The sequence below is a fragment of the Chionomys nivalis genome, chromosome 15 (genome assembly GCF_950005125.1).
Source record: "Chionomys nivalis chromosome 15, mChiNiv1.1, whole genome shotgun sequence".
In the NCBI taxonomy this organism is placed as follows: Eukaryota; Metazoa; Chordata; class Mammalia; order Rodentia; family Cricetidae; genus Chionomys; species Chionomys nivalis.
In genome coordinates, this window is record NC_080100.1 from 46,520,236 (window position 1) to 46,546,697 (window position 26,462).

At 40.1% G+C, this 26,462-nt stretch overlaps 1 protein-coding gene across 6 annotated transcripts in view; it reads left to right on the forward strand.

Moving 5' to 3' along the window:
- The window catches only part of Tnpo1 (transportin 1), an 82,424-nt gene that overhangs the window by 37,580 nt on the left and 18,382 nt on the right, over nucleotides 1-26,462 (forward strand). For all 6 annotated transcript variants that reach the window (XR_009058350.1, XM_057789443.1, XM_057789447.1 and 3 more), the window contains exons 5-15: nucleotides 495-601; nucleotides 2,942-3,075; nucleotides 13,889-13,970; nucleotides 17,055-17,177; nucleotides 18,874-18,992; nucleotides 19,465-19,525; nucleotides 20,051-20,219; nucleotides 21,776-21,928; nucleotides 23,042-23,267; nucleotides 24,609-24,780; nucleotides 26,163-26,249. Coding sequence is in view for 5 of the 6 variants with exons in the window: in XM_057789443.1 (XP_057645426.1) it covers nucleotides 495-601; nucleotides 2,942-3,075; nucleotides 13,889-13,970; nucleotides 17,055-17,177; nucleotides 18,874-18,992; nucleotides 19,465-19,525; nucleotides 20,051-20,219; nucleotides 21,776-21,928; nucleotides 23,042-23,267; nucleotides 24,609-24,780; nucleotides 26,163-26,249 (1,433 nt within the window). In the remaining variant the exon portion in view is untranslated. The remainder of the gene's footprint in view (nucleotides 1-494; nucleotides 602-2,941; nucleotides 3,076-13,888; nucleotides 13,971-17,054; nucleotides 17,178-18,873; nucleotides 18,993-19,464; nucleotides 19,526-20,050; nucleotides 20,220-21,775; nucleotides 21,929-23,041; nucleotides 23,268-24,608; nucleotides 24,781-26,162; nucleotides 26,250-26,462) is intronic.

Here is a 26,462-nt window from a genome sequence, read left to right on the forward strand (position 1 = left end):
TTCAAGTAGGTGTGTCTGTTTAGTCCACTTGGTGTTTCTGAAGTTTTGTTTGGGTTTTCCCCTTGGTTGGTTGGTTTTTTGGGAGACAGGTTTCTCTGTGTGGTCCTGGAAGACCTCTATAGACCAGGCTTTCCTCAAACTGATAGATCACCTACCTGCCTCTGTGCCCCAAGTGCTGGGATTAAGGTGTGCATCACTGAGCCTGGCTTGACTTTGCCCTCTTGGGTCTTCTTGCATTCATCTTCCAAGTCTGGGATTACAGTTTTAGTGACCACGGAGTCCCTGTGTTTTGTTATATTTTAACTTTAGGAAAGAATAGTTGACATGAGGAAGAAGATCTTGGTACCTAACTGATTCTTGCCTAAAGGCTAATAAGAGTGATATCTTTAATGTAACTCTGATTGTAGTTTGGGCCTCTTGGCATGTTTTTGAAGTGTGTTTGTGCATGCCTCTCCCACAGTGCCGTAATCTCCAAATGTGTGTCGTCTTTCTAGGTATTTTAATTACAACCATAGCCTCCAAGGGAGAACTGCAGAATTGGCCTGATCTCTTACCAAAGCTCTGTAGCCTGCTGGATTCTGAGGATTACAACACCTGTGAGGTAAGGCGGCTTGCTTCTTAGGTCTGTCCTTTCATAGCCTATGTTAACCTTCAGGAAGATACTTCTCAACTAGACAGCTTCAAAGCTCTGAAGCCTAAAGTTGTCTTTGTATTTTATATTTGTTACCTTTTACTTGTTTTCTGAAAATAATGTGACAAAAATTATCACTGTTTCCTATAAGGAAATGCATTGTCTTTGTAAAGTTTTTCTTAAATGTTACATGCATGTGATTAAAGCTGTTTTTATGTTTAATCAATTAATTTTTTTTAGTTAAATTTTATTTTTTAATTTTATGGGTGTGAGCTTTTTGCCTGCATGTATGTTTGTGTACTACATGTGTGCTCTCAAGGTCAAAGTAAGTCACCAGATTCCCCTAAAACTGGAGTTCCTGGTGGTTTTTAGTTACTGTGTGGGTGCTGAGAACCAAAGTTGGGTCCTCTACAAGAGTGACAAGCATTCTTACCTTACTGGTGAGTCACCTTTCCAGCCCCTCATTGATATCTTATATATTTAAAGGTAAACCGGAGTTTACCAAAATACCAGACCATAAATTGTTTTTAGTTTCTCTAAATGACATACAATAAGAGGCATAAACATTTTTATATATTTTTATTTTGATCCTAGCCTTTTGCAGCTATCATGCCAGCCTGACACGAACATTTAATCATAATTAATTCTGATCTCTTGATTTTGTGTTTTAGTTTCTTAGGTTTTGCTTTGTATGTTTTGTTGTTGTTGTTTTAATTATTTATCACCGCTGGTAAAATCTGTAAAACTATTGTGTTTGGGGAAATGAAGAAAATGTTTGAATTTGTATTTTGAGATGGCCTCATTGTGACCCTGAACTCTTCTAGTCCTCCTCCCTCCCAAAGGCTGGGATTGCAGGCAGGAGTCACCATGCCCAGTTGGAATTCCCTTCTTAGTTTCTCAATGTTGGTGAACACTGTACTATTTGATTTAATAGCAAGCCGAATTTTTTTTTGTCCTTCCTTTCCTTCCTTCCTTCCTTCCTTCCTTCCTTCCTTCCTTCCTTCCTTCCTTCCTTCCTTCCTTCCTTCCTTCCTTCCCTCCCTCCCTCCCTCCCTCCCTCCCTCCTTTCAGAGAGAGTCTTACAGTGTAGCTCTGGGTGGCCTAGAACTCATAGAGACCCATCGACTACCTTTGCTTCAGATTGCTAGGATGGAAGCTGTGTGCCGCCACATGGGCGGAAACCCATCTTAGATGCTTAGACTTGACAGCAGCACGGCTTGGAGGTATAAGTGAACAAGATGACGTCAGGTGGTTTTATGACTAGTGATCCAGGAGAGAAGAGAGGGAAACTTGGGAGATTAGTCTCCTAAGTCACTCTTAGGGCATGCTGCGACCCTGGGAACACAGTGACAGTGTAAGCTGCTCTGCTAAAGACGCAGGCTTTCTAGATCCTCACACAATATTTCTAAATGTTTGTTTTTAATGGAATTTGGCTTCGTTACTGTTTGTTTTTTGTTATTGTTTGGAGGTTTTTTTGTCTTTTTGTTGTTGTTTTATTTTGTCATTTTTTATTACCAAGATGATTAGGGGAAGTAGCTGTCAGCTTGAATCGCCTGTTACTATATTATGTTGTCAGTTTCCCAATATATGGCTTGTATATGATTGGTTCAAAAATTATTGGTAAGATATATTACAAAATGAATTTATGTTACAGTGGTTAAATACATTTCTAAGAAAATTTATTTTAGCAGTCTAGTGGTGGTGGCGCACGCCTTTAATCCTAGCACTCGGGAGGCAGAGGCAGGTGTATCGCTATGAGTTCGAGATCAGCCTGGTCTACAAGAACTAGTTCCAGGATAGGCGCCAAAGCTACAGAGAAATCCTGTCTCGAAAAACCAAAAAAAAAAAAGAAGAAGAAGAAAAGAAAATTTATTTTAGCATTTAATGAGATAATTTTAATATAGACTTAAAATTGATATTTCAGCGGAATTAGAAATTTTAGATGCTACATCTCAACTAATCAGAATATTTTCCAGTTTTAACTTACTTAATATTAAAAGTTAAATACATCATTAGAGTGATATTTTGATACTCTGAATTAATTTGTTTTTAAGTTTTATAAAGCATGTGGGCTGAGAACATAGATTTGTTAATAGTCCACATATCTTGATTTTTCTTTGTTTTGCTTTGTTCTAGTTTTTTTTTTTCCTTTGAGAATGGGGTCTTGCCATGTTGTCTATACTGGTCTCAAACTAGTGTAGTGGTCTCCATGCCTCAGCCTCCCCGGTGCTGGGATGACATTGTATGCCACCTCCTTCTGCTTGCAGTTGTTTTCAGTGAGTTCTAATGCTCTAAATCTGTCTCTTACAGGGAGCGTTTGGTGCCCTTCAGAAGATATGTGAAGACTCTGCTGAGATTTTAGATAGTGATGTTTTAGATCGCCCTCTCAACATCATGATTCCCAAATTTTTACAGTTTTTCAAGCACAGTAGTCCCAAAATAAGGTGTGTATATGGCATTGTTAGTTTATAAGCTGATTGAAGCCTAATAGACCATTACATTCTTTTGTTTAAGACCAAGTATAGTTCCGGGAAATTGTTTTTTAAGTTATCTGCTTTGTCACATCCAAATACCTTCATCTGTAGCTGAATTATTAATATTCTTCTCCCCGTGCAATGTTGACATACGTGTGTCCATTGTGGTGAACAAGATTAGCTGATGTTCTTTGAACTTTTAACCAGATATCCTCTTTCTTGTCTACTTCAGTTTTCAGGTTCAGGTCTGTCCTCTCCTTTGGTTTTCATCCTGTGATGGGTAAACTGACTGAATTGTGATGAAAACATGTTTTCATTGAGTTGTTGACTATTGTCACTTTAAAAGTTTTAGATCTAGTTATAGAGAGTGGGCAGTCATTTAACACAGGCACCAGAACCTTTTATATACCATGAAAAGACATGGTAGGCCTCAAGTTAGGCTGGACTGTTATCCATTTTCACCTTAGCAGTTCCTAAAATGATACTGCCTTGTAGTGGTCAAAATACTATTATAAGATGAATTAGTCTTGATGAAGCCGATTGCCGTCAGTTCCCTAGCAAATTATAATTGCAGTGTGTTTGTAGAAGTATGTCACACCTCCTGTGTTTCCCTAAGCCGTTGAACTTGTTGGCTTTTGTTTTGGGTGTTGATGATTGATTTCCCTAACTGTTATTTCAGAAGGTATTGCTGTTTCTGTGAATTGTCAGTTACTTTGATTTTTGTTTTATTTTTGTTGTTAATTTTTCATGTATTTCCATAGAATAGACAGATGAATTGGCATATAACTAGAAATCACTGCCTAAAATAATGGATCACTCAAAAGTAAATAGACTTCAGTGCAGATATAGCTATTAGTTGGGTCATAACATTCCATCCCACTGGCTCTTTTTCAACTCTGTAGCCAGAGAGCTAACATGAATTTATTTCTTGATTAAATTCTGCATTTACAAGTACAACTCAGTTTCATTTCAGACACTTCATCTTGCACTGTATTTACTTTTGTGGTGTTGGTGGAAACTTTTCAACAGCTATTTGTTAGTGTCGTATATGAAGTAAGCTGTTATCCTCCGTGTCTGGTTACTGGGTAGGCTTTATTCCCCATGGACTCTTCCCTGCTCACACTGTCACCAGGTGATCAGAGTGCTTGTACTTCACTTCTAGAAATCTGTTTGCTTATATTGGTTCTGCACAGCCTTGACTGGCCTGGAGCTTCTTGTGTAGACTAGACTGGCTAGCACTCAGAGATCCACCTCTCTCTGCTTCCTGCGTGGGACTCAAGGTGTATGCCACCATGTTGAACTAGAAATCTTAAAGGTTTTTATTTTATTTCATGTATGTGTGTAGGCTTGTACATGTGCTTGCTGCATTTGGTTCCCTTTCTACTGTGTGGTTCCTGAGGATTAAACTCAGATTGCCAGGCTTGGCAGCAGGCACTTGTACCCACTGACTCTCAACTGTACCAGAAAACAACAGTGGAAAGACCCACAAAAGCATTGCTTCACTTAATTCTGTCCATGGTCATTTGTTAAAATTTTAGGTAGAATTCAGCAACAGAGAGATGTGTTTTCAGTGAATCTTTGTTGTTGGTTTTTTTTTTCAGTGAATCTTTGTTATTAGACTCTTCAAATTGTTTGCTTATTTTTTATGTATTTTTGGGTAAATAAACTTATCTGTTATGTATTTTAGTTGTTTTAAACACCATCTTTATAAATATTTTTATTATCTTTGTGTAACATATTTACTTATGACATCTTATGTAGTTTACCTAGTTTTGTACTCTTAAGAACGCCCAGCATGGGGCAAGGGTGGCTCACACCTTTTATCTCAGCACTCTGGAGGCAGAGATAAGGGACAAGCAGGTCTCTGTGTTCAAGGCCAGCCTGGTCTACAGAGAGAGTTTTAGGGCAGCTAGGGAGGTTACATAGAGAAACCCTGTCTCAAAAACAACAACAACAACAAAATAACAGACAAACAAAAACACCTTACCCGCCCCACCTCTAAACTGTTGGGAAATACAGTGGAGCAGTGGGCTGTGTGTAGTTTTGCATCTAAATCTCAGCATCATCATCTTTACAGAGTATAAAGGAATATTTTGCAACACCTCCTTCACACCTGCTCTTCCTTTCTACTTTGATGTGTTACAACGTGTATATAACTTACATCTAGGTTCTACATAGGAGAACGTATGTGGTGTCTTTCTGAATAAGGCTTACTTCACCTTAACACAGCTCCAGCTTTGTCCATTTCCACACGTGCTCTCTGAATGGATAAAATTCCATTTTGTAATGGACCACATTTTCTTTATTCACCTATCTGCTGTTGGACATCTAAGTTAGTTCCATTCATTGGTGTTGGAATTAGTGTATCAATGAGCATGGACATGGAAGTATTTGGACTTAGGATCTTTTGTGTGTGTGCCTAGGAATGGTGCGGCTAGACCATGTGGTAATTCTATTTTTAGTTTTTTTTTTTTTTTTTGAGGAAACTGCTGATTTCCATGGTTGCTGTTCCCATCATCAGCAAAAGCAGTTCCTCTTTTCTCAGTATCCTTGCTGGCATTGCTATATGTCTTATTTATTTATCATTTATTTGCTTATTTATTGTAGCCATTCCAGTGGGTATAAGATGAAATACCAGTGTGGTTTTAATTTACATCTCACTAATGCCTAAAGATGTGGAACACCTTCAGATGTTTATTGACCATTGTATATTTCTTTGAGAATGTCCAATTCATTATTCCATTAGTGATAGGATTTTTGTTTGAGTTCTTCATAGAGTCTGGATATTGATCTTTGATAGGTAATTGTCAGAGGTTTTCTCATTTTTCTATACTATGTTCCTCTAGCAGTTTACATTAAGGGCTTTGATCCATTTTTTTTTTTTTTAAACAAAATGTAAGGTGTGGATCTATCTAGTTGGTTGTTAGTATTCAGATAACCCAGTTTACAGTGTTTGTTTTGAGACCTTGGGTAGCCACAGACAAGCAAGTTTATTTCTGGACTCTGTGTTGCATTCCATGGGTGATTTTTGTCTTTGGTGCAGGCTGTGTTACTGTCCACGAGTTTGAGTGGGTTTGAACGGATAGTAAGGTGATGGTTTTCCTAAGAACTTTCCCTGCTGTGTCCTTGCTTTCTACCTATACTTGACCACCGTGTGTTCTCTGAACAAGTTCTTGGTGTTAATGCAGGCATTTTAAGTGGCCTTTCTGTTTGGATGTCTGTTTCTCTGGGTTGAGAAGTTCTTTCTGCTATGATTATATTGACCCAGTTCCCTGGCTCAGCTTCTTCTATCCTGAAAATTCTTGGGTTTGGTTTCTCAGTCATACTTAGGAGTTCTTGAACATTGCAGTCATGCTTGGTTTAGTTTGGTTGGGTTTCTTTGAAAAAAAAAACTTTTCTGTTTGAGTGTAGTGTTTCCTTGACCTTGTCTTTTTCTTTTTTTTAATAAGGTTTATTTTTATCTTATGTGCCTAAGTATTTTTCCTGCTTGTATGGCTGTGAACCAATTGCATGGTACCATGGAGACCAGAGGATGTTGACTGTCTGGGACTGGAGTTACAGACAGCTATGAGCTGCGGTGGGTGCTGCAAAGAACCCTAGCTCTCTGAAAGAGCAGCCAATGCTCTTAACTACTGAGCATCTCCCCAGAGCCAATTTGACCCTTGACTTAACGTATATTTTCATTTCTGGCATTTTTTTTTTCAAAATTTCTATTGACTTACTGAATTTCTCCTTTATTTTGCCTTTTTAGCTATATGGCCATATATATATATATATATATATATATGGCCATATAGCTAAACTTTGGTCATTTTTGTCCAGTCCCTCCTCTTTGCTGCTGGCTTTCTTCTAGGTGCCGCTTTAATTTCTTCCCTAATTCACCCATGTGTTTATATCATTTTTTTAGGACATTGATCACCTTTTGCTGTTAAACTCTGAGGTCATCTGGCATGCCACCCACTCAGTCTGAATTTCTTAGGATCTTTGAGGGAGTCTTGTGGCCTTGCCCTTTCACATTTCTTGTGTTTTTATGTTGCAATTTGTGCTATTCTTGGTTTAGGGATCTTGTTAGTAAGTAACCTAATTTGGTGGGCTCAATTTCCAGTTCCATTTAGTGAGAAGCAGATAAGCTGGGTTTTTGTTGTTTTGTGTATGGCTTTTTGTTTGTTCATTTGTTTTGGTTTTTGGAGATGGCTGTGCTAGAACTTGCTCTGTGGGCCAGTCTGGCCTTAGACTCACAGAGATACACCTGCCTCTGCCTCTTCCAGTATTGGTACTAAAGGCATGCACCACCTCTGCCCAGGGATGTACAGAGACGCAAACAAATAAAATTTACAAAGATAATTCATTGGTGTTGAAGAGATGACTTGACAGGTAAAAGACTGGACAGAGGACCTGAGTCATTCCCAGGACCCAAACCTCTTAACATATGACAGCTACAAAGGCATTTGCAGTCACCTGCACATACCTGCACACACACAGACACAACACATGATATAAAAATAATGGAGTAGAGAGATGGCTCCGTGGTTAAGAGTACTCATTGCTCTTGCAGAGGACCCAGGTTTGGTTCCTAACACCTCAATGGCAGCTCACAACCTCAGTTTCAGAGGCTCTGATGGCCTTTTTCCGACCTCTGCGACCTGCACACACATACGCACATGGTACAGATATACATATGTGTGTGTGTGTATGTATTATGTATATATATATATAGGTATATATACACACACAGGCAAAATATATATTACAGAGAAAAATTTTAAATTCTACTAGAAGTTTTATATTAGAAGAGGAAAGAATCAGAGGGCATTAAAAAGATTGCCTTATGGTGGAAATGCATAAAACATTAATAGTAGTAAAATATGAAATGAAAAAGTAAAAATACTAAATACCCGTGGAGTCTTGGATCTTTGAAAATTGGAGCATGCCAAGAATGTGCAGGTTGTGAGGAAGTCAATTGTACTGGGAGCGCTTAACTTTCTTACAGTTTATTCTGGTCTTAAGCTTAGGTAAGTGTCTTCACTCTGATAGATTCTCTTCCTTGCATGTCAGGGTCCTCTGCTGACCACACTGCTTTGTAGACTGTGCGCTATGGTTCTTCCGTCTTTCTGTGTCAAAACAGCCCTGGGATCTGTGTAGGTGGAACTCTTCCTACTTTAAGTCCTGCTGAGTATTATTCACCCTGCTGGTGGAGTGGAGCTGTGGATGTGGGGAACTTTGGCGTGTGAGTCCATGACAGACAGCTGCTGGCTCCAAAGGTGACGCTACCTGCTGACACTAAGTGGTTTCACCTCAAACTGATGAGTTCAGCTCGAAGACAACTATAGATTGCTGTTTTCTATATACTTCTCTGCCTGCACAGAGCCCCTGCTACCTTCGCTCCTCAGCGTCTGGCCTTTGTTCTCTCAAATTGTCTCCCAGGATTGTCTCTCATTGCGGGCCTATGGCTGGTTGAATGTAGGTCCCTTGACTTCAGTTGTTTCTGGTGGTCAGGTCCCAGGTTACCTCATTTCTAAACAGCAGGATTCCTCTTGGGATGCCACTGGGCGTCAGCCCTCTGAGCCTTTGAAAACTCCTTCCTACTGCTGATCTGTCCTGGGTTTGAGGTTTGAGAGCGGCTTGTCCTGTGGGTAGGACTTACCTCGAGCTGAGACTTCTGCTCTCCTATGACTGGAGCTGTGTCTGACTTTATCACACATTTTTATTACTTTTTTTTGAAATTATAGTATAATTACATCACTTCTCCCTTTTTTTCCCTCTAAACCCTCCTACATCCCTTCTTTCTGTCTTTCAAATTTAATGGCCTCTTTTTTTAAAATTATTAATTGTTGTAGCTGGAGCTCCTGACCTTCCCAGGACACACTTTCATCGCAGAGTCTCCAGTCCCCTGGCTCTACAGCCTTTCTACCCGCCCTCTAGAAAGTCCCTGTGCCTTAGGTTGCAGTTGTTTCATTGATGTTTCCCCTGGGCCTTGCCTCCATAACTCTGCATTCTAATTGGTTGTGGTTTTCTGCATGGTCTGTTTCTGTTGAAAGAGAATTTTCTTGATGAGAGTGAAGACTGTGCTTGTCTCTGGGTGTAAGGACAAACATTGGGACTGGAGTTAAGGATTATGCTGTTAGTAAGTTGGTGGGTGTAGGTTCCTTTCAAGATCCATGACTTCACTTGTCCTGGGTACTTGACTGGGTTTCTAGTAAGTACCAGGCATGATTCCCATCTTGTTGAACAGGTCTTAAGTCCAGTGAAAAAGCTGTTGGTTACTGCCAAGGTAATATGGTCACTGCTGCGCTTAGGACCAAGGTATACGGGTCACTGCAGCACCCTTAGGACCAAGGTATGTGGTCACTGCTGCGCCTAGGACCAAGGTATGCGGTCACTGCAGCACCCTTAGGACCAAGGTATGCGGTCACTGCAGCACCCTTAGGACCAAGGTATGCGGTCACTGCAGCACCCTTAGAACCAAGGCATGTGGTCACTGCAGCACCCTTAGAACTAAGGTATGCGGTCACTGCAGCACCCTTAGGACCAAGGTATGTGGTCACTGCAGCACCCTTAGGACCAAGGTATGTGGTCACTGCAGCACCCTTAGGAAGATTTTTGTGTTGTGCTTGTTAATAGGTGACATGGCTGGATAGAACTGTTGGTTGTTTCCCTTCTTTGAAAGCTTGCATGGTGCCTTCTCGTACTATGAAATATGGAAACTAGTCCTTAAAAGGGAGGGCATATAGATCAGTTCCAGCTCAGGGGCCTCTGGGGCCTGTGTTTGAAATGCATGGTGTTTTCAGCAATAGGGACTGACTTTCCACTTTGGGGGAGGGGGCAACCGAGGGCAATAGAATAGCAAGCAATACCTGTAATGTGTTGTTTTGCTTTCCTCTTTCCTTCTCTTTATCTTGTCCCCCTGTGGCCCCCATCCCCATACTCTAGCAACAGTCCCTGTCTATTTCCTGGTTTCTGCAGTAGAGTAGCTCCAGGATATGTGCTCAGCTAAAGATTTGGAGCTAGGAACCTCTGATGAGAGGATCCACATGTTTTGTTTCTATGTCTGGGTTACCTCACTCAGCATGATTTTTTTCTAGTTCCACCCATTTACCTGCAAAGTTTATGATTTCAATTTCTTTTATGGCTGAATAGTATCCTTTACTGTATATGTACCACGTTTTCATTATCTGTCCTAGGTTGTTCCCATTCCCTAGCTATGAATAAAGTGGCAGTGAACATGACTGAGCAAGTGTCTGGACTAGGATGTTGAGTCCTTTGGGCATAGTATGCCAAGGAGTGCTATGGCTGCGTCATAGTGTCTTTACCATTTGACTGTACCAGTTTGCAATCCTATCAGCAGTGGATGTGGGTTCTCTTTCTTTCCGTGGTATTTGTTGTAGAGTTTTTTGTTGACCTTTGCCATACTGGTGTATGATGAAATCTCAAAGTTGTTTTGATTTATATTTCTCTAAATTGCTAGGGACAATGAACATTTTTTTACATATGCCTTAGTAAGTTATTTTTTAAATTCTTCTGAGAACTGTTTAGGTCCTAGACCCATTTTGTGAATGGGTCATTTGGTGATGGCTTGTTTGTTTCTTTCCTTTTCGTATGTTCTGGATATTAATATCAGATGTCTCACTGATTAAGGTTCTCTCCCATTCTGTAGGCTTTCTATTCATCTCACTGGGGATGTCTCTTTAGCTGTGCTGAAGCTTTTTAGGTTTTACCAACTTCCACTTGTCAATAATTGTTAGCTTTAAATTTGGGGCGAGTAGAGTCCTACTTCCCACACCTCAGTCATTTGGGGTTCTGCCTGTGTTTTCTCCTATAGGAGCTTCAGTGTTTCAGGCTTTACTTTAGGTCTTTGGTCCATTTAGAGTTAGTCTTTATGCAAGATGATGCATACTGGATTAATTTCATTCTTCTATACATGGACGTAAGTTTTTCCCAGCACTGTTTGTTGAAGTTGCTTTCTTTTCTCTAGCCTGTGTTTCTGGCATCTTTGTCACAGAAATGGCTGACGTCATGTGTACTCATATTTGGGTCTTTGATTATTGTTCGAATGGTCAACACATCTGTTCTTGTGCCAGTTCCATATTTGGGTTTGGGGGGTTGTTTTTGTCCCCCCCCCCTTTTTTTTTTGGACTGGGTCTATCTATGTAGTCATGGTAGTCCTGGAACTCTCTGTGTGGGCCAAGCAGACCTCAGATTTACAGAGATTGGCCTGCCCCTGCCTCCCAAATACTGGGACAAAAATGTGTGCCACTATGTACAGCTCATGTTATTTTTATTACTCTGGCTCTGTAATATATTTTAAGATCTGGAATGGTGACCTCCCCCCAACATTTTTAATTTGGCTCAGATTGTTTTGGCTGTCTGAGGTCTTTTGTGGTTGCACCTGAATTTTAGGGTAGTTTGTTTGTTTGTTTCTATTTTCTGTTCATCACACTTTTTAAATGCTGTTAATCAGGTAGATATAAAATAATGTTTTATTATCGTTTTGATTGTATATTTTTCTGTCATTAGACTATTAATGGTTCATGTTATTATAAGCATTGCACTTTTTCTTGTCTTTCATTCTTTTTAAATTAGGGGTCTTTTTTTTTGATCTGTGGATCTGGAGGATCTGTCATCTTCCTCCTGTCATCTTTAAAATCACCTCATGCTGTTGTTCAATATGGTCTTTAGACTCCCAGGCTCAAACTGTGTATCTTAATCCGAGTTCCTGGGTGCAAACCACAAGGCTCTAGAGCAGTGGTTCTCAACCTTCTAATGCTATGACCTTCATGGTGTGCTGACCCCCAACCATAACATTATTTTGTGACTACTACTTCATAATTTTGCTATTGTTACGAATCGTAATGTAAATATCTGATATGCAACCCCTCTGGATGGGTTGTTTGACCCCTCCAGAGGGTCCTGACCCACAGGTTGAGAACTGCTGCTTTCGCGGTCATGATTCATTTGAGTAGCATGTTTTTATTATGATTTATTTCTTTGTTTTTATGTCCTAACCACAAGTTCCCCACCGCCCCTCCCCCAGTCCACTCCTCCGCCATTGAGAAGCATGATTTTCCCTAGCTGTTCTATTGCTGTGAAGAGACACGGGCAACTCTCTTAAAAGGAAACAAACAGTTCAGTGGGGGCTTGTTTATAGTGTCAGAGATTAGTCCTCATTATCACAAGGTCTCACAAGCTCCAAAAAGGCCACACCTCCTAATACTTGTCATCTTTTCAAACAGTTCCACTCCTTGGTGACTAAGTTCAATTATGGGCCATTCTCATTCAAACCATCACACCATCGCATCCATTAACCTGCTCTGCTCCCTTCTGAGCTCAGCTCTGGGGATGGCAAGTCCATCTCGAGTTTGAGGCCAGTTGTAGCTATGTAGTGAGACCCTGCCTCAAAATAAATACAGTTACCACATTGGTTTTAGAATCTCACGTGAACAATGCGAATTCCATGTATATGTCGTTCCTTCTGGGTCCTTGCTTATTGACCGTACGAGATTCTAGTCTGTTCTTGGAACAAAATTTTGAATTTTTAACAAGTTGCAGTAATTTAGAATATAGCTTATAAAGACAGTTATTATTACTCTTATAGAAGGTAATCAGTGCACAACAAGGAAAGAGTTAGACACTGGAGGCTCATAGGAATATAGATTTTTACTTTGAAAGTTATTTTTGGTGACTCTCATTTCAGAAGAAAGTTGTAATGGCTACTAATAAGAGCAGAGTGATCACGGCAGGGCAGGGCTAGCTGCTGAGCCTGTGAATGTGGTGACTGACATGAAAACCCACTAGTTCTGAAGTGCGCATGTCTGAAGCCCCTCCCATTGAGGTGGGGAATGAGTGCATTTCTTTCTATTACTATTTTCCAAGCACAGTGGTAGATGTTGCCTTGTAGAGTGCTTGGGGAAACAGAAGGCTACACCTTCAGCTTTCAAGGAGTCTGCCTCATCCGTGCTGGGAACCATCCCAGTGATAAAGACCCCCGTGAGCACTGATGAGCCACCTGTAAAATTTCTAAATTGCAAACCTCCAAAAGAGCTGTAGAGTTGCCCTCTTAGTACAGTCTGTCAACCAGGCAGTTTAGGAAACTTACCCTAAAAATGTAAAATACTGCAAGTGCTTGTTTTTAAGATACAGTGTGGGTTAAAGAAAGACTGAATATTATTTGACCTAAACTGTGTAGGCATTTCAAACTGGAAATTGAAATTAAAATGTGTTTCACTTTGCTTAAATTTGCTCTGTGCTTACTGAATACTCAGATACTTCTAGAGCAATCACTTTTTTCCCCTTTAATTTAAAAGTATTGTGTTCTATGGGAAAGAAACTGTACTATTTTTAAAAGGGTATTATTTGGATAAGTGCCATTTATGTAATGTCAAGCAAGTCTTATTAAGAAATTAGTTGCCGGGCGGTGGTGGTGCACGCCTTTAATCCCAGCACTCGGGAGGCAGAGGCAGGCGGATCTCTGTGAGTTCGAGACCAGCCTGGTCTACAAGAGCTAGTTCCAGGACAGGCACCAAAGCTACAGAGAAACCCTGTCTCGAAAAACCAAAAAAAAAAAAAAAAAAAAGAAAGAAAAAAGAAATTAGTTAAGGGGAGAGAGGAGGAAAGGAGAGGAGTGGAGAAAAATGCACAGCTCAATAAAAGAAGAGAAATGAACTTAGAGTGCACGGCTGTGCCAGGACTATCGCACCAGTACTCTCTGAACACTGGTGTTGCCCTGCTGGTCCACATACGGGCTCATATAGTATAGTATTAAAGTTCTTATGAACTTGGTTTCCAGGTCTCACGCTGTCGCATGTGTCAATCAGTTCATCATCAGTCGGACTCAGGCACTTATGCTGCACATTGACTCTTTCATCGAGGTAAGATTCACCACTGCCCATGCCGTTGACAGCCCTGGGGCCGTGGGTTCATTATACCTAGTAATTTACAATACAAAAATAGCTATTATTGCTGGCGGTATTAAAATTGCATACAATCTGATGAGTTTTTCCTAACTGGAAATAAAGGCAGTCTGTATGTGATAGAACATTGGAGTGGTGGTACAGACACTGCTCACGGAGGAAGTATATGTAGTTAGTTCTGCTTACTAGCTTGACTACTTAAAGAATTCTTCCTCAATAGACCATTCAAATTGTATGTGCAAATTGATTTCCCAGCTTGTGAGTAGTATTTGAAGCAGGTAAACACAAAACAGTAAGATTGATGAAGAATCCAAAAGGCACTTATTAAAAGAACAGCCATGTAATTGTTGACCTTTTACGCCCTGTGACCTTAAGTTTCCTCAGTGTATAGGCCAGATCATTTAGGCATGACTTTGTTTTTACATTGGCTTCCTTTATGATGTAGAGGTGTCAAGAGAACTGTTGATGTAACTCATAAATACCCAGAAAGAGTAAGATCATAACATCTGACCATATCTGTAAACAGTGCAGTTCCTTTTCAGAACCTCTTGTCTGATAATAGCAACTATAAAAACTGACATTATAAGAAGGGGTCATTTTATTTTTAATAGCTTCTTTCCAGTTGTGGCATGGGATAGGGACAGCCTAGAGATGGAACTGAGTATGTCAGGAGAACAGCTTCATAGCCTCTCAGTCCTACATGCAGTTTTTACAAGTAGCAATTTTTTTCTTTCCTGTTTTTATCTCTCTCTCTCTCTCTCTCTCTCTCTCTCTCTCTCTCTCTCTCTCTCTCTCTCTCTCTCTCTCTGTGTGTGTGTAAGAATTAAGAATTTGCTTTGTTTTGGTTGGTTAGTTGGGTTTTTTTTTTTGTTGTTGTTGTTTTTTTTTTTTGTTTTGTTTTGTTTTTTGTTTTTCGAGACAGGGTTTCTCTGTGGTTTTGGAGCCTGTCCTGGAACTAGCTCTTGTAGACCAGGCTGGTCTCGAACTCACAGAGATCCGCCTGCCTCTGCCTCCCGAGTACTGGGTTAGTTGGGTTTTTGAGACAAGGTTTTTCTGTAGCCCTGCCTACCCTGGAACTTGTTGAGTAGACCAGGCTGGCCTCGAACTCAGAGGGACCCTCCTCTCTGCCTCCTGTGTGTGTCGCCATACCCAGTCGTGTAGAAGAATGCACAAGTCACTGGGCAACTTTGAGTTCTCTCCTTCCTTGTTGAGTCTTTATTTCTGTGACTGTTTCCATTGTACTCTCCAGGCTTTCTGTTTCCATTGTACTCTCCAGGCTTTCTGGCCTCAAGCTTCCTGGCATTTCTCCTGTCTCTACCTGCAGCTCACTGTATTAATTACCACAGACTTTTTTTCCTCCTTTAAAAAAAAAGAGCACAGCTGGGCGGTGGTGGCACATGCCTTTAATCTGAGCACCCTGGAGGCAGAGGCAGGAGAATCTCAGTGAGTTCGAGGCCGGCCTGGTCTACAGAATAAGCCCCAGGATGGCCAGGACTATACAGAGAAACCCTGTCTCAGAAAAGAAAACCAAACCAACAAACCATGAGTTGAGGGGCTAAAACTCACAGCAAGAAGTTTTACTCACTGAGCCAGCTTTCAGCTCTTTTCGATGTTTCTTTCAAGATGTTTTTTCCCCCAGACTAGGTATCTCGGTGTAGCCCTGGCTATCCTGGAACTCATGCTGTAGACGATATTGGACTCAAACTCAGAGATCCACCTGCCTCTGCCTTCCAAGTGCTGAAATTAAAGGTGTCCAGCTTTAGGATGTTTTTCTTATTTCAATGTGTTTGGGGGGAGGAGGGGAAATTGGGGACAGCTATGGTGACCTTGAACTCATGATCATTTGACCTCTATCTCTCAAGCAAAGGGGTTACAGGCCAACCAGGGGGCACTAGCTACTGTTCTCATCTTAAAAGTTGGCTTACTCTTAGAGTAAAAACCTGTTGACCTAGGATTCTATGTAAGCCAGTTTCAAATTCCTTCTTTGAATGGCATGTTTTTAAACCCCTACTGAAGTTCACTTATTTATCTGTGAAAATGAGTAATAGTATATGTTGTGACAATTGGATATGTCACTACAGCCTTGTGGTCTATTCATCCATTCTCCCCCCTCCATACACTCACACACTCTTAACCTTGTAGAGTTTGTGAGAAACATAGGATTGATTACCTTGATTACTGTCCACTTCACTAGTTGGTAGTTGACTTGTGAACAGCAGCAGTTTAGGGTTAAGTTGTTAACCTGCTTCTGCTGCTGCTCCATGAGAACATACCTTTGGCCTCCCCATGTATTTATCTCCATCACTCACATGAATGTAAACTACACACAAAAACCATAACTGTGTGTAGTCTCTCGTTAAGATTGACATTTTAGTCCTGGAGAGATGACTAAGTGGTTAAGAGCATGTACCATACTCATCTAGAGGACCTGAGTTCAATTCCCAGTGCCCACATCAGATGACTCACAACCATCTGTAACTCCTGCTCCAAGCGATAACACCTTCTTGACCTCTATGGGCACCTGTATTTACATGCACCCCCTACCCCCCACCTAATTAAAGATGTGGGTTTTTTCCCCCCAGACAAGGTTAATTAAACACACAAACATAATTAAAAGAAATAATTATGTAATCGCATTTTAGTCTGGTATTATGGTGCTTTAATCCCAGCACTTAGGAGGCAAAGGCAAGTGAATCTCTGTGAGTTCCAGGATAGCCTCCTCTACATAGAGAGTTCCAGAACAGTCAGCAATATATATATACAGAGAGACTTTGTCTCAGAAAATCAAAAAGAAAGACTTTTATCTTTATATCTCAGTCATGGTCTTTGGTAGTTGTCACTTAACAGTTGGTTGTCTGTTTTATCAATTGTCCGTGATTTGGGGGAATGTTTGTTTGTTGGTTTGAATATTTGAAGCAGAATCTTAGGTGTCCCGTTCTGGCCTCGAACTTTAGGGTCTTCTTGTCTTCAACTGTCAGGTGTTATTCAGTCTTTTTGTAGGTCTGTTAAAGTATGGGTAAAATTGTCTTTTTTCTACAACAGAACCTCTTTGCACTGGCTGGTGATGAGGAAGCAGAGGTGCGGAAAAATGTGTGCCGGGCACTGGTGATGCTGCTGGAAGTCCGGATGGATCGCCTGCTTCCTCATATGCATAACATAGTCGAGGTAACCCGAGCCGGGCAGACCCCAGAGAAGTGTCGGCACAAAATGTAATAATTGTAATAATGGATAGAGTTTTCTGAATTATATAATACCTTTGAGAGGAGGGGCAAAAAATAGATATGATGGTTGTTTTTAAATCCTCTTGGTGATTTGTCTCTTGTGAGATTTGAGATGTTTATGGGAGGAGTTTTTTAAACAGAGATAGGTTTTAATTGTAACTGCCAGGAAATTCTCCTGGTATAGATCAACTTATGGGTGTGTGGGGGATATTAGGTGACATCAATCTTAAATTGATGGAACTGGAATTAAAAATTGAGTTTGTTTTCACATTATCAGCAAGATTCGTCTGATTCTGCTGTCTTCAGTAGAGGTAGGGCCACACTTTCCCACACGATTTCATATTGCTGAATGTAATCATACTTGTTTATTACATGGCTCTCCGGGTGCTGTAAGCAGTATATTGTCCAGAGCCTCACGTCTGCTTTCAGTTTTATCTTGTGAGGTGAAAGTTACAGTGTGTTAGACTCTGGAGAGATGGTTCAGTAGTTAACAGTGCTTGTTGCCCTTGAAGAGGTTGCGGTTTCATCTCTGGCGTTGGAAGCTTACAGCTGCTTGTAGTTCTGGCTCAAAAAGATCCACTCCTTCTTCTGGCTTCAGTGGACACTTCGTACATAAGGTGCACACTTATAGACAGGCAGGCACACACAGAACATATAAACATGATGCCATTAAGTAACTTTTGTTGGTTGTTTTTAAAATGTGTTAGAAAAATGCTGGCTCAGCAGTATATATATATAGCATCTTCTGTTGTCAGAAATATAGAAATGGTGTCTTGAGTCTGTTTTGTCTATGAAGTCACCTAAGATTAGTTTTGAAAGGTTAGAAGAAGCTAATCAGAACATTTAAACTTTTATCATTTGGTTTAGGTCACAGCAGGGGAGCCTGAAATAGTGTTACACAGCATTTTCTTCAGCAGTACTCAAAGCCTGGTATTTGACATGTAGTGGAGTAGTGACAGTTGCCATATTTTTTCGTTAACAGTCTGTTTCAGTTCAGAAGCGAGAGTGTACTAGAAATTTGTCGATTGACTTTGATTCCAGTCCTAGGTACACTGGGAAATGCCCTGAGTGAATTCAGTTCGATGTGTCCAGAGTACGCGATTGTAGTTACGGGTGTTCGAGGTGTGGTGTGTGCACCCCTTATCCCTCACTTAGGAGGCAGAAGGGGAATCCTAAGTGTGAGGCCGTATGGGCTACATAGTGAGCTCCAGGACAGCCTAGGATCCATGCTGATCCACCCTGTCTTCTGAAGACAAAAACAAAAAGGGGAAAGAAATCTAACTTTTTTTCCCCAAAATTAAAAAAGATTGACATATATCACTTTGAATATGGAGAAAAGTCTGCTACTAGAGACAACTTGTTATTTTTAAATTCTTCACTTTAAGGAAGATAGAGTTTTTTTTTCCCCTCTGATTAACATTGACATGTCAGAAAGGTCAGCAGCTTCCCTATATACAGGATCAGTAATGCACACAGATGAGAACTTTATTCTTAAGTTTAGTCTTGTTTTAAAGGCACATAGGGAGCTCTAAAAGAGAGATGTACAGGTTGGAAACCAGGATTTGCAGAATGTAGGATCAGGACTAAATTCCTATTTGCTGTCCAGAATAAAATGATGAGTAGTGTGATTCCCTTCACAGTACATGCTGCAAAGGACGCAAGACCAAGATGAGAACGTGGCTTTGGAGGCCTGTGAATTCTGGCTGACTTTGGCTGAACAGCCAATATGCAAAGATGTGCTTGTGAGGCATCTGCCTAAGTAAGTGTCCCACTTCCAAGTGCCGCTAGTCCTCGGGACACTCAAAGTGCATTCTCTCACCATGGAGATGTCAGACTCATTATTGATATGAGTAGATTTTCACAATTACCTTTTTTTAAATTACATGAAAATAGTTTATTCATGTGTTGGGGGGGTGGATTCAGAGGTACCAAAACAGGCACTTGGAGATCAGAGGACAAACCCTACCTTTACAGATAAAGCATAATTATAGTGTTTAGTTACTATTGGTCTTTTATTTTGGAACTTTTGACCATGAATGTTTGACTGACCAATATTTCTTAAAACCTGCCTTGTTGATATTCCTTGAATTAATTGGAGCAGCAATGTATCGCAGGATATGCTCACACACTATGTTGCCACTGTTATCATTGGTTTAATTAGTGTGCATGAGGTTGTTAAGACAACTTAATACTCTGAATCTTTAGGTCTGTGTTTCATTAATTCTCTCTAGGTTGATTCCTGTGTTAGTGAATGGCATGAAGTATTCAGATATAGATATTATCCTGCTTAAGGTAAGTAAACCATCATTTGATTAGGGAACATAATATCTATATTGATGATAAAGTTTTGAATTTGATCATTAGGGCATTTATTTAAGATAGACCCTGTGTAAGGGCTTCCTTTTACCTATAATAGGCTACAGATGTTCAAAGTAGAACAAACTAAATTTGTTACCTTAATTGATAGTGACATTGGTGCTTTCCTTAATTTGCCTTTGATCAAAGCTATTTGAGGCTTATTTTTAGTTTGTAATTTATTTGTTAAGACCGCCTTACTCTCTCTGGGCTTATTTTAAATACACTGATCTTAATTTAATTTGGGTTACTCTTATCGCACCAACTAATAGTCGAAAGGGCCTGTAACCTAGAAGGTGTCCTTTCACGGGGACCTGTTTACTGCAGACGGAAGTAGTTTTCTCTCAGGAAATACACTCCAGAATCCTGTGCATCCATATGATGCTCTGGTTCCTTTACTTATGTAGGCATTAATAGCTTAAATGGAGTAGCCACTGAAGGCTTCTGTTTAAACAACAACAGGGTGATGTGGAAGAAGATGAAACGATCCCTGATAGTGAGCAGGATATAAGGCCACGATTCCATCGCTCAAGGACGGTAGCTCAGCAGCATGAGGAGGATGGGATTGAAGAGGAAGATGACGACGACGATGAAATTGATGATGATGATACAATTTCTGACTGGAATCTGAGTAAGTGGGATGGGTAAAGCACGGTTGCTTTCTTGGACAATCTATTGTTGGTGTCTAACCCGGTTCTTAGGAAGCTGTGAGCAGACTCACAAGTTTGATTATGTCAGCCTGAAAATAAATAATAATACAGTGAGTTTTATTTGTACATCTGTCCAGCCATCACCATGATCATTAATGTGAGATATTTCTATTACCTCCATCCCCATAGCCATCAGTCTATGTCAGTCTAAGGATTTGCTGCTTGTAAACAGCCCGTCCTAACCAGCTTTTACTTGGCAGCCATGTTGTAGCATGTATCCATAGTTTTTCCCTTTCGTCAGTTGGTGAACTTTGTGTGGATGTGTTTTCAGGTCTGTGGGCAAATGTATCCAGCATAAGCTAGCTTGCTTGCTTGCTTGCTTGCTTGCTTGCTTGCTTGCTTGCTTGCTTGCTTGCTTGCTTGCTTGCTTGTCATGGCCATGGTTTAATCTATGACTGGAAGAGGGATGTGATGTGTCCCTACAAAAGGAAAATCCAAGACTTTAATCCAATGCAAGCAAGCACGCTGCTACTCTTCAATTAAGAGTGTGGACCAGGGGGCTGGAGAGATGGCTCAGCAGATAAGAAAGTTTACTGCTCTTGCAGAGGACTGGGGTTTAAGTCCCAGTACTCAAATGGTAGCTCACAACCTACCATAACTGCAGATTCAGGGAATCTGCTGCCCTCTTGCCTCCTCAGGCATCAGTCACTTGATATAAAGACTCAAGGGAGAACACCCAAACCAAACAACAACAAAAACTTAAAATAGAATGTGGGTCAGAAAAAAAAAATTATAGCCGGGCGGTGGTGGCGCACGCCTTTAATACCAGCACTCAGGAGGCAGAGGCAGGCGGATCTCTGTGAGCTCGAGGCCAGCCTGGTCTACAAGAGCTAGTCCCAGGACAGGCTCTAAAGCTACAGAGAAACCCTGTCTCAAAAAAAATTTATATACTTGATTTTAAATGATCTACTATTAGAAATGTTCTGTAGAGAGCTGGAGAGGTGGCTCAGAGGTTAACAACTCTGGTTGCTTCTTCAGAGATCTGAGTTCAATTCCCAGCAAAGACGTGGTGGCTCACAACATCTGTAATGAGATCTGATTCCCTTTTCTGGCCTGCAGGCATACATGCTGACAGAATGCGGTATACATAATAAGTAAATAAATCTTTTAGAAAGAAAGAAATACTAAGTAGAGCTAAGCTGGTGTTTTGTTGCTTGTTTTGTTTTTGAGATGGGGTCTCATAGCCCTCGCTGGCCTGGAACCTCAGTATCTGACAGATTGGCCTACCACTACCGGCCTGAGTAGAATTCAGTTTTAAGTGTGACTTTTTTTCTTTTTCTTTTTAGTCTGCTTGTTTGCTTTAAAGAGAGCACATTCTGCCACAGAATTTTAATAACCATGCATGGCATTCTGGGAGCGCATTAGATTGAATAGAGCATTAGATTTTCTTACAAAGATAGAAGAAGCTGTAATCAAGTACAGAAGAAAGTATCTTAATAAATTTGCTAATTCTGTCAACAAAAATGTATTTCCTTAGGAAAATGTTCTGCTGCTGCTCTAGATGTTCTCGCAAATGTTTATCGTGATGAACTCTTGCCACACATTTTGCCACTTTTGAAAGAGTTGCTTTTTCACCATGAATGGGTTGTTAAAGAATCAGGCATCTTGGTTTTAGGAGCAATTGCTGAAGGTAAGTCCAATTGCAAAGAAAGTTCTTAATAGATTTTAATAAGGCTAGGTTACTTTAAGCAGTCGTTAACTTAGTAAGCAGAGACTTCACTCTGAACTCATTTACTACATGGCTCTGCTTGCAAGGCCAGTGTGTGGTAGACAGCACTGTGATCTCTACTGACCTTAAAAGAGATGACTGAATTCAGAAACCACCTTAAAGTAAGTTCCTGTTAGGTACCACTAAGAAGAAATCTGATGTCTGAGGGCTGTTGCTCAGGAAATAGCTTTATTCCCCAGGTAAGTCTAGGAAGTTTGGTAAGGCAAGAGTGTCACCATTCTCTATAAGAAGATTGATTTTTTTTGTTCTAAAAAAACATATTGAGTTAGGTAACCCAGACACAGAAAGACAAGTATAATATGTATTCATTCATAAATGGCTTTTAGACATAAAGCAAAGAAAAACCAGCCTACAATTCACAATCCCAGAGAACCTAGACAACAATAAGGACCCAAAGAGAGACATAAATGGATCTAATCTATATGAAAAGTAGAAAAAACAAGATCTCCTGAGTAAATTGGGAACATGAGGACATTGAAGGGGAGGGAAGAGACAGGGAGGGGAGTGGAGAAAAATAGTTAATAATAACAATTTTAAAAAGACAAAGTACAGGGCTGGAGAGATGGCTCAGCGGGTAAGAGCATTGCCTACTCTTCCAAAGGTCCTGAGTTCAATTCCCAGCAACCACATTGGTGGCTCACAACCATCTGTAGTGAAGTCTGGTGCCCTCTTCTGGCCTTCAGGCAGAATATTGTATACATAATAAATTTAAAAAAAGACAAAGTACAAATACATATATTCAGGTAAATCATCCTTGCATTTAAAATAATTAAATTAACAACAACAACAACAAAAGAAAACCAGAGTTTTCATGACAAAAATTTAAATGTAATTTTAGCCTCCTATAAGACATCTAGGAACAACTAACTCTGATTTATTATTCTAAATTATTTGGTATCAATTTTTCTGTTTTATAGCACTGGAAATGTACTAAATTTTCTTTGTGAATGCTTATATTCTTTCTATATACAGTTGAGTTTAGCACTGCTTTGAAGGATTGCTGTTCTTTCCTAGGTTGCATGCAAGGCATGATTCCATACTTGCCTGAGCTCATTCCTCACCTTATTCAGTGCCTCTCTGACAAAAAGGCTCTTGTGCGGTCCATTACCTGCTGGACTCTTAGCCGCTATGCACACTGGGTAGTCAGCCAGCCACCAGATACATATCTGAAGCCGTTAATGACAGAATTGCTAAAGCGTATCCTGGATAGCAACAAGAGAGTACAAGAAGCCGCTTGCAGGTAGGACAGTGTGATTGTGAAAGTAAGAGCCTGGTGTTGAACCAATAGAATGTTGACGTTAAACCATTAAACATACAGCAATGCAGTTATGATGGGAAATTCGTTTTCCTTGGTTCGGTTTTAATAGGACTGATTTGTAGCTCTGGAATATTGTAGCACAATGGCATATTTTATAATTTGTTTTTTAGACTAGAAAATTTTTACTAATGGTTTTATTAAAGTGTGACTTTTAGCTAAGCATAAGCCTTTGCTTTCTTCCTCATTCTGTCAGCTAAAGTGTTTGTGAAATCTCAAAGGAATAACAAAATTCTAGATCTTTAGTCTACAGATCCACTGCCAAAACTTGGCAGAATGTCCTATAGACTTCTGGTATGTCCACAGTGACATCATATGCTTAGTGAATCTTCCATAGCTGTTCTGTTGGATTTAGGGCACTCTTTTCTCACATCAAAACTATTTGCTTTCATCTCTACTGGTTTCTGTTTCCTGGAGTAAGGGTACCTGCCATTAAATTTATAACTCCAAGTAGTTTTTACCATTGACCCTTTTGTGGGTTTAGGGATCAAACCTCAGAGACTCAAATATGCCAGGCAAGTCATTTACCTGCCATTTCAGCTTATCATTAAGTGTTCTTGTATGGGTGATCTTTCATTAGCCTAAGACTTGCCTACTAAGCTCGACTGGGTTACCAAGTACCTTCCTAGATCTGGAATTACAAGAAGTCACTAATATGCCTGGTTTTATTTGTTTTAAATCTAGATTATGGAACTTACACTCCAGATTGCTGCATTCCCAGCACTCTGACGATAAGAATAATAAGCATCAAATAAACTTGTTGGATGAATAAATACAAGGACCAGAAGTCTTAATGGTTTTAGATTTCACCACTGTAGCATATTAATAAAAGAGGAGCCAGGCAGATCTTTGAATTCGAGGCCAACCTGATCTACAGAGTGAAATCCACAACAGCCAGAGCTACACAGAGAGACCCTGTCTCAAAAAAAATTTTTTTAAAGGAAGAGGGCGAACTGGATAGATTGCTTAACACTTTAAGGTTTGTTCCCAGCAGCGCATGACAGTTCACCACCACCTGTAACTTCATTTTAGGGGATTAGATGTTTATAACTATCTAAAAAGGACTCCCACGTGCACGTGGTGTACATACAGACACAGGCATGTGCACATAAAATATTTTTTTTTTCACATAAAATATTTTTGTGAGAAAAAAATCATTAAAAACCAAAGTAAGCCTGTAGAATGAGGCAAGGCTGTGCTCATGGTGTGATGTATAATCTGTGACAGGAGACTTCATCTCCTATGTGTTTCTCATTTCCATTGTAGTGCCTTCGCTACATTAGAAGAGGAGGCTTGTACAGAGCTTGTCCCGTACCTTGCTTATATACTCGATACCCTCGTCTTCGCCTTCAGTAAATACCAGCATAAGAACCTGCTCATTCTGTACGATGCCATTGGGACACTAGCAGATTCAGTGGGACATCATTTAAACAAGCCAGTAAGGATCTGAGGATGACTGCTATGGGGACAGTACAATAAGCTGCATAAATACATAGTGTGTGTTTCAAAATGAAAAGCCTAAGAAGTATGAACAGTTAGGTTTTACTGCTGTGGGAATAGGGAATATAATTCTTAAGAAAGAGGTAGCAGTTGAAATAAGCTTATGGTTAGCGTAGTAATGGCATCTCACGAATACACTTTAGAGTGTCTGGGGGAAAAGGATAAAAAAGAGTTTGTACTCTACATTTACCTGGTTCCATTTTAAGCACCCTCTAACGTTGGCTTCAAAGCTGCTGCATCTCGACATTCTACTTTCTCTTCAGAGTATACCTGACATCAGGAGTCTACTATATAATAGAAAAGTTAGAATGGGAATGGTAGGTGGACAATGCTGACGAGCACTAAAAGTGTCTCGTCTGTCATGGTATAGCATACGAGGTGAGCTTTGAAGATAATGTTTTAAAAATTTTAACATAGGTCAGTGTCCCTGCTGGAAATGATTTGATGAGATACATGGTCGCTATAGGAAGAGCCTTAACTCACCCTTGTTTTAAATTACTCTCAGCCCTAGAGCCAGACAGTCTGTAGGTCTACTTTGGTGTTGGGTGGTTTGCTTAGTTGAGGGATAGGTTGTGTTTTACAGCCTGTACCTCTTGTGTAACTATCATGAGCTCACTATAGAGCAACAGCCATTATGGTATAGCCACAGCCAGACCTTCCCACCCCTAATAGTCTTATTACTTGGGAGGAAAACCTGGGATTTAACAAGCTGTGGATTATGCTGGGTTTGGTGACAGACACTTGTAGTTCCAGCATTTGGGAGGCACAGGTAAATGGATCTCTGACTTTGAGGCCATCTTTGACCACACAGTGAATTCCAGGCAGGCCAGCCAGTACATGGTGAGACTGACTTAAAATAGAAAGCAGTGGTGGCTGGAGAGATGGTTTAGCACTTAGAGCACTGGCTTCTCTTCCAGAGGTCCTGAGTTCTATTCCCAACACACACATGGTGGCTCACAGCCATCTGTAATAGGATCTGATGCCCTCTGTTGGCCAGCAGAGCACTCATACATAAAATATTAATAAGTAAGTAAATAAATAAAAGAGAAAGAAACCCAAGTAGCAGATTTTAATGGAATGAGATACTTATATACATTTTGTTTTAGAAAATATAAAAGATTATTTTAAATCAGGGTCATATGAATTAAAAAGTGGAGATAGGATAGAAAAATTTAAGGGAACTGTAAAGACTGGGTCTTAAAAATAGGTTTGTAAAAGTTTAGCACAATTGCTCCAAATGAACTTTAATTTTTATAAACTCGAAATGAACTAGTGTTCCTGGATGGTAGTGAAGCTCTGTGTTTGTTGTTCTGTAAACAGGAATATATTCAGATGCTAATGCCACCTCTGATCCAGAAATGGAACATGTTAAAGGATGAAGACAAAGATCTCTTCCCGTTGCTTGAGGTATGCTGAGCTGGTGATGTGCGAATTCCTGCAGTGTAAACCCATCACAAATGTGTTCTGAACCAAAATGTGTGTGCTTGATAGAATGTCAATAAATTGTTTCTCAAAACAATTTTTGTTGAAATGCTGAATAATATTTATAGAACTTGTTTTTTGCAGCATTTTAAAGTTTGTTCTTTGACAGTTTCATATATGTGTGGACTGTATGGTCAT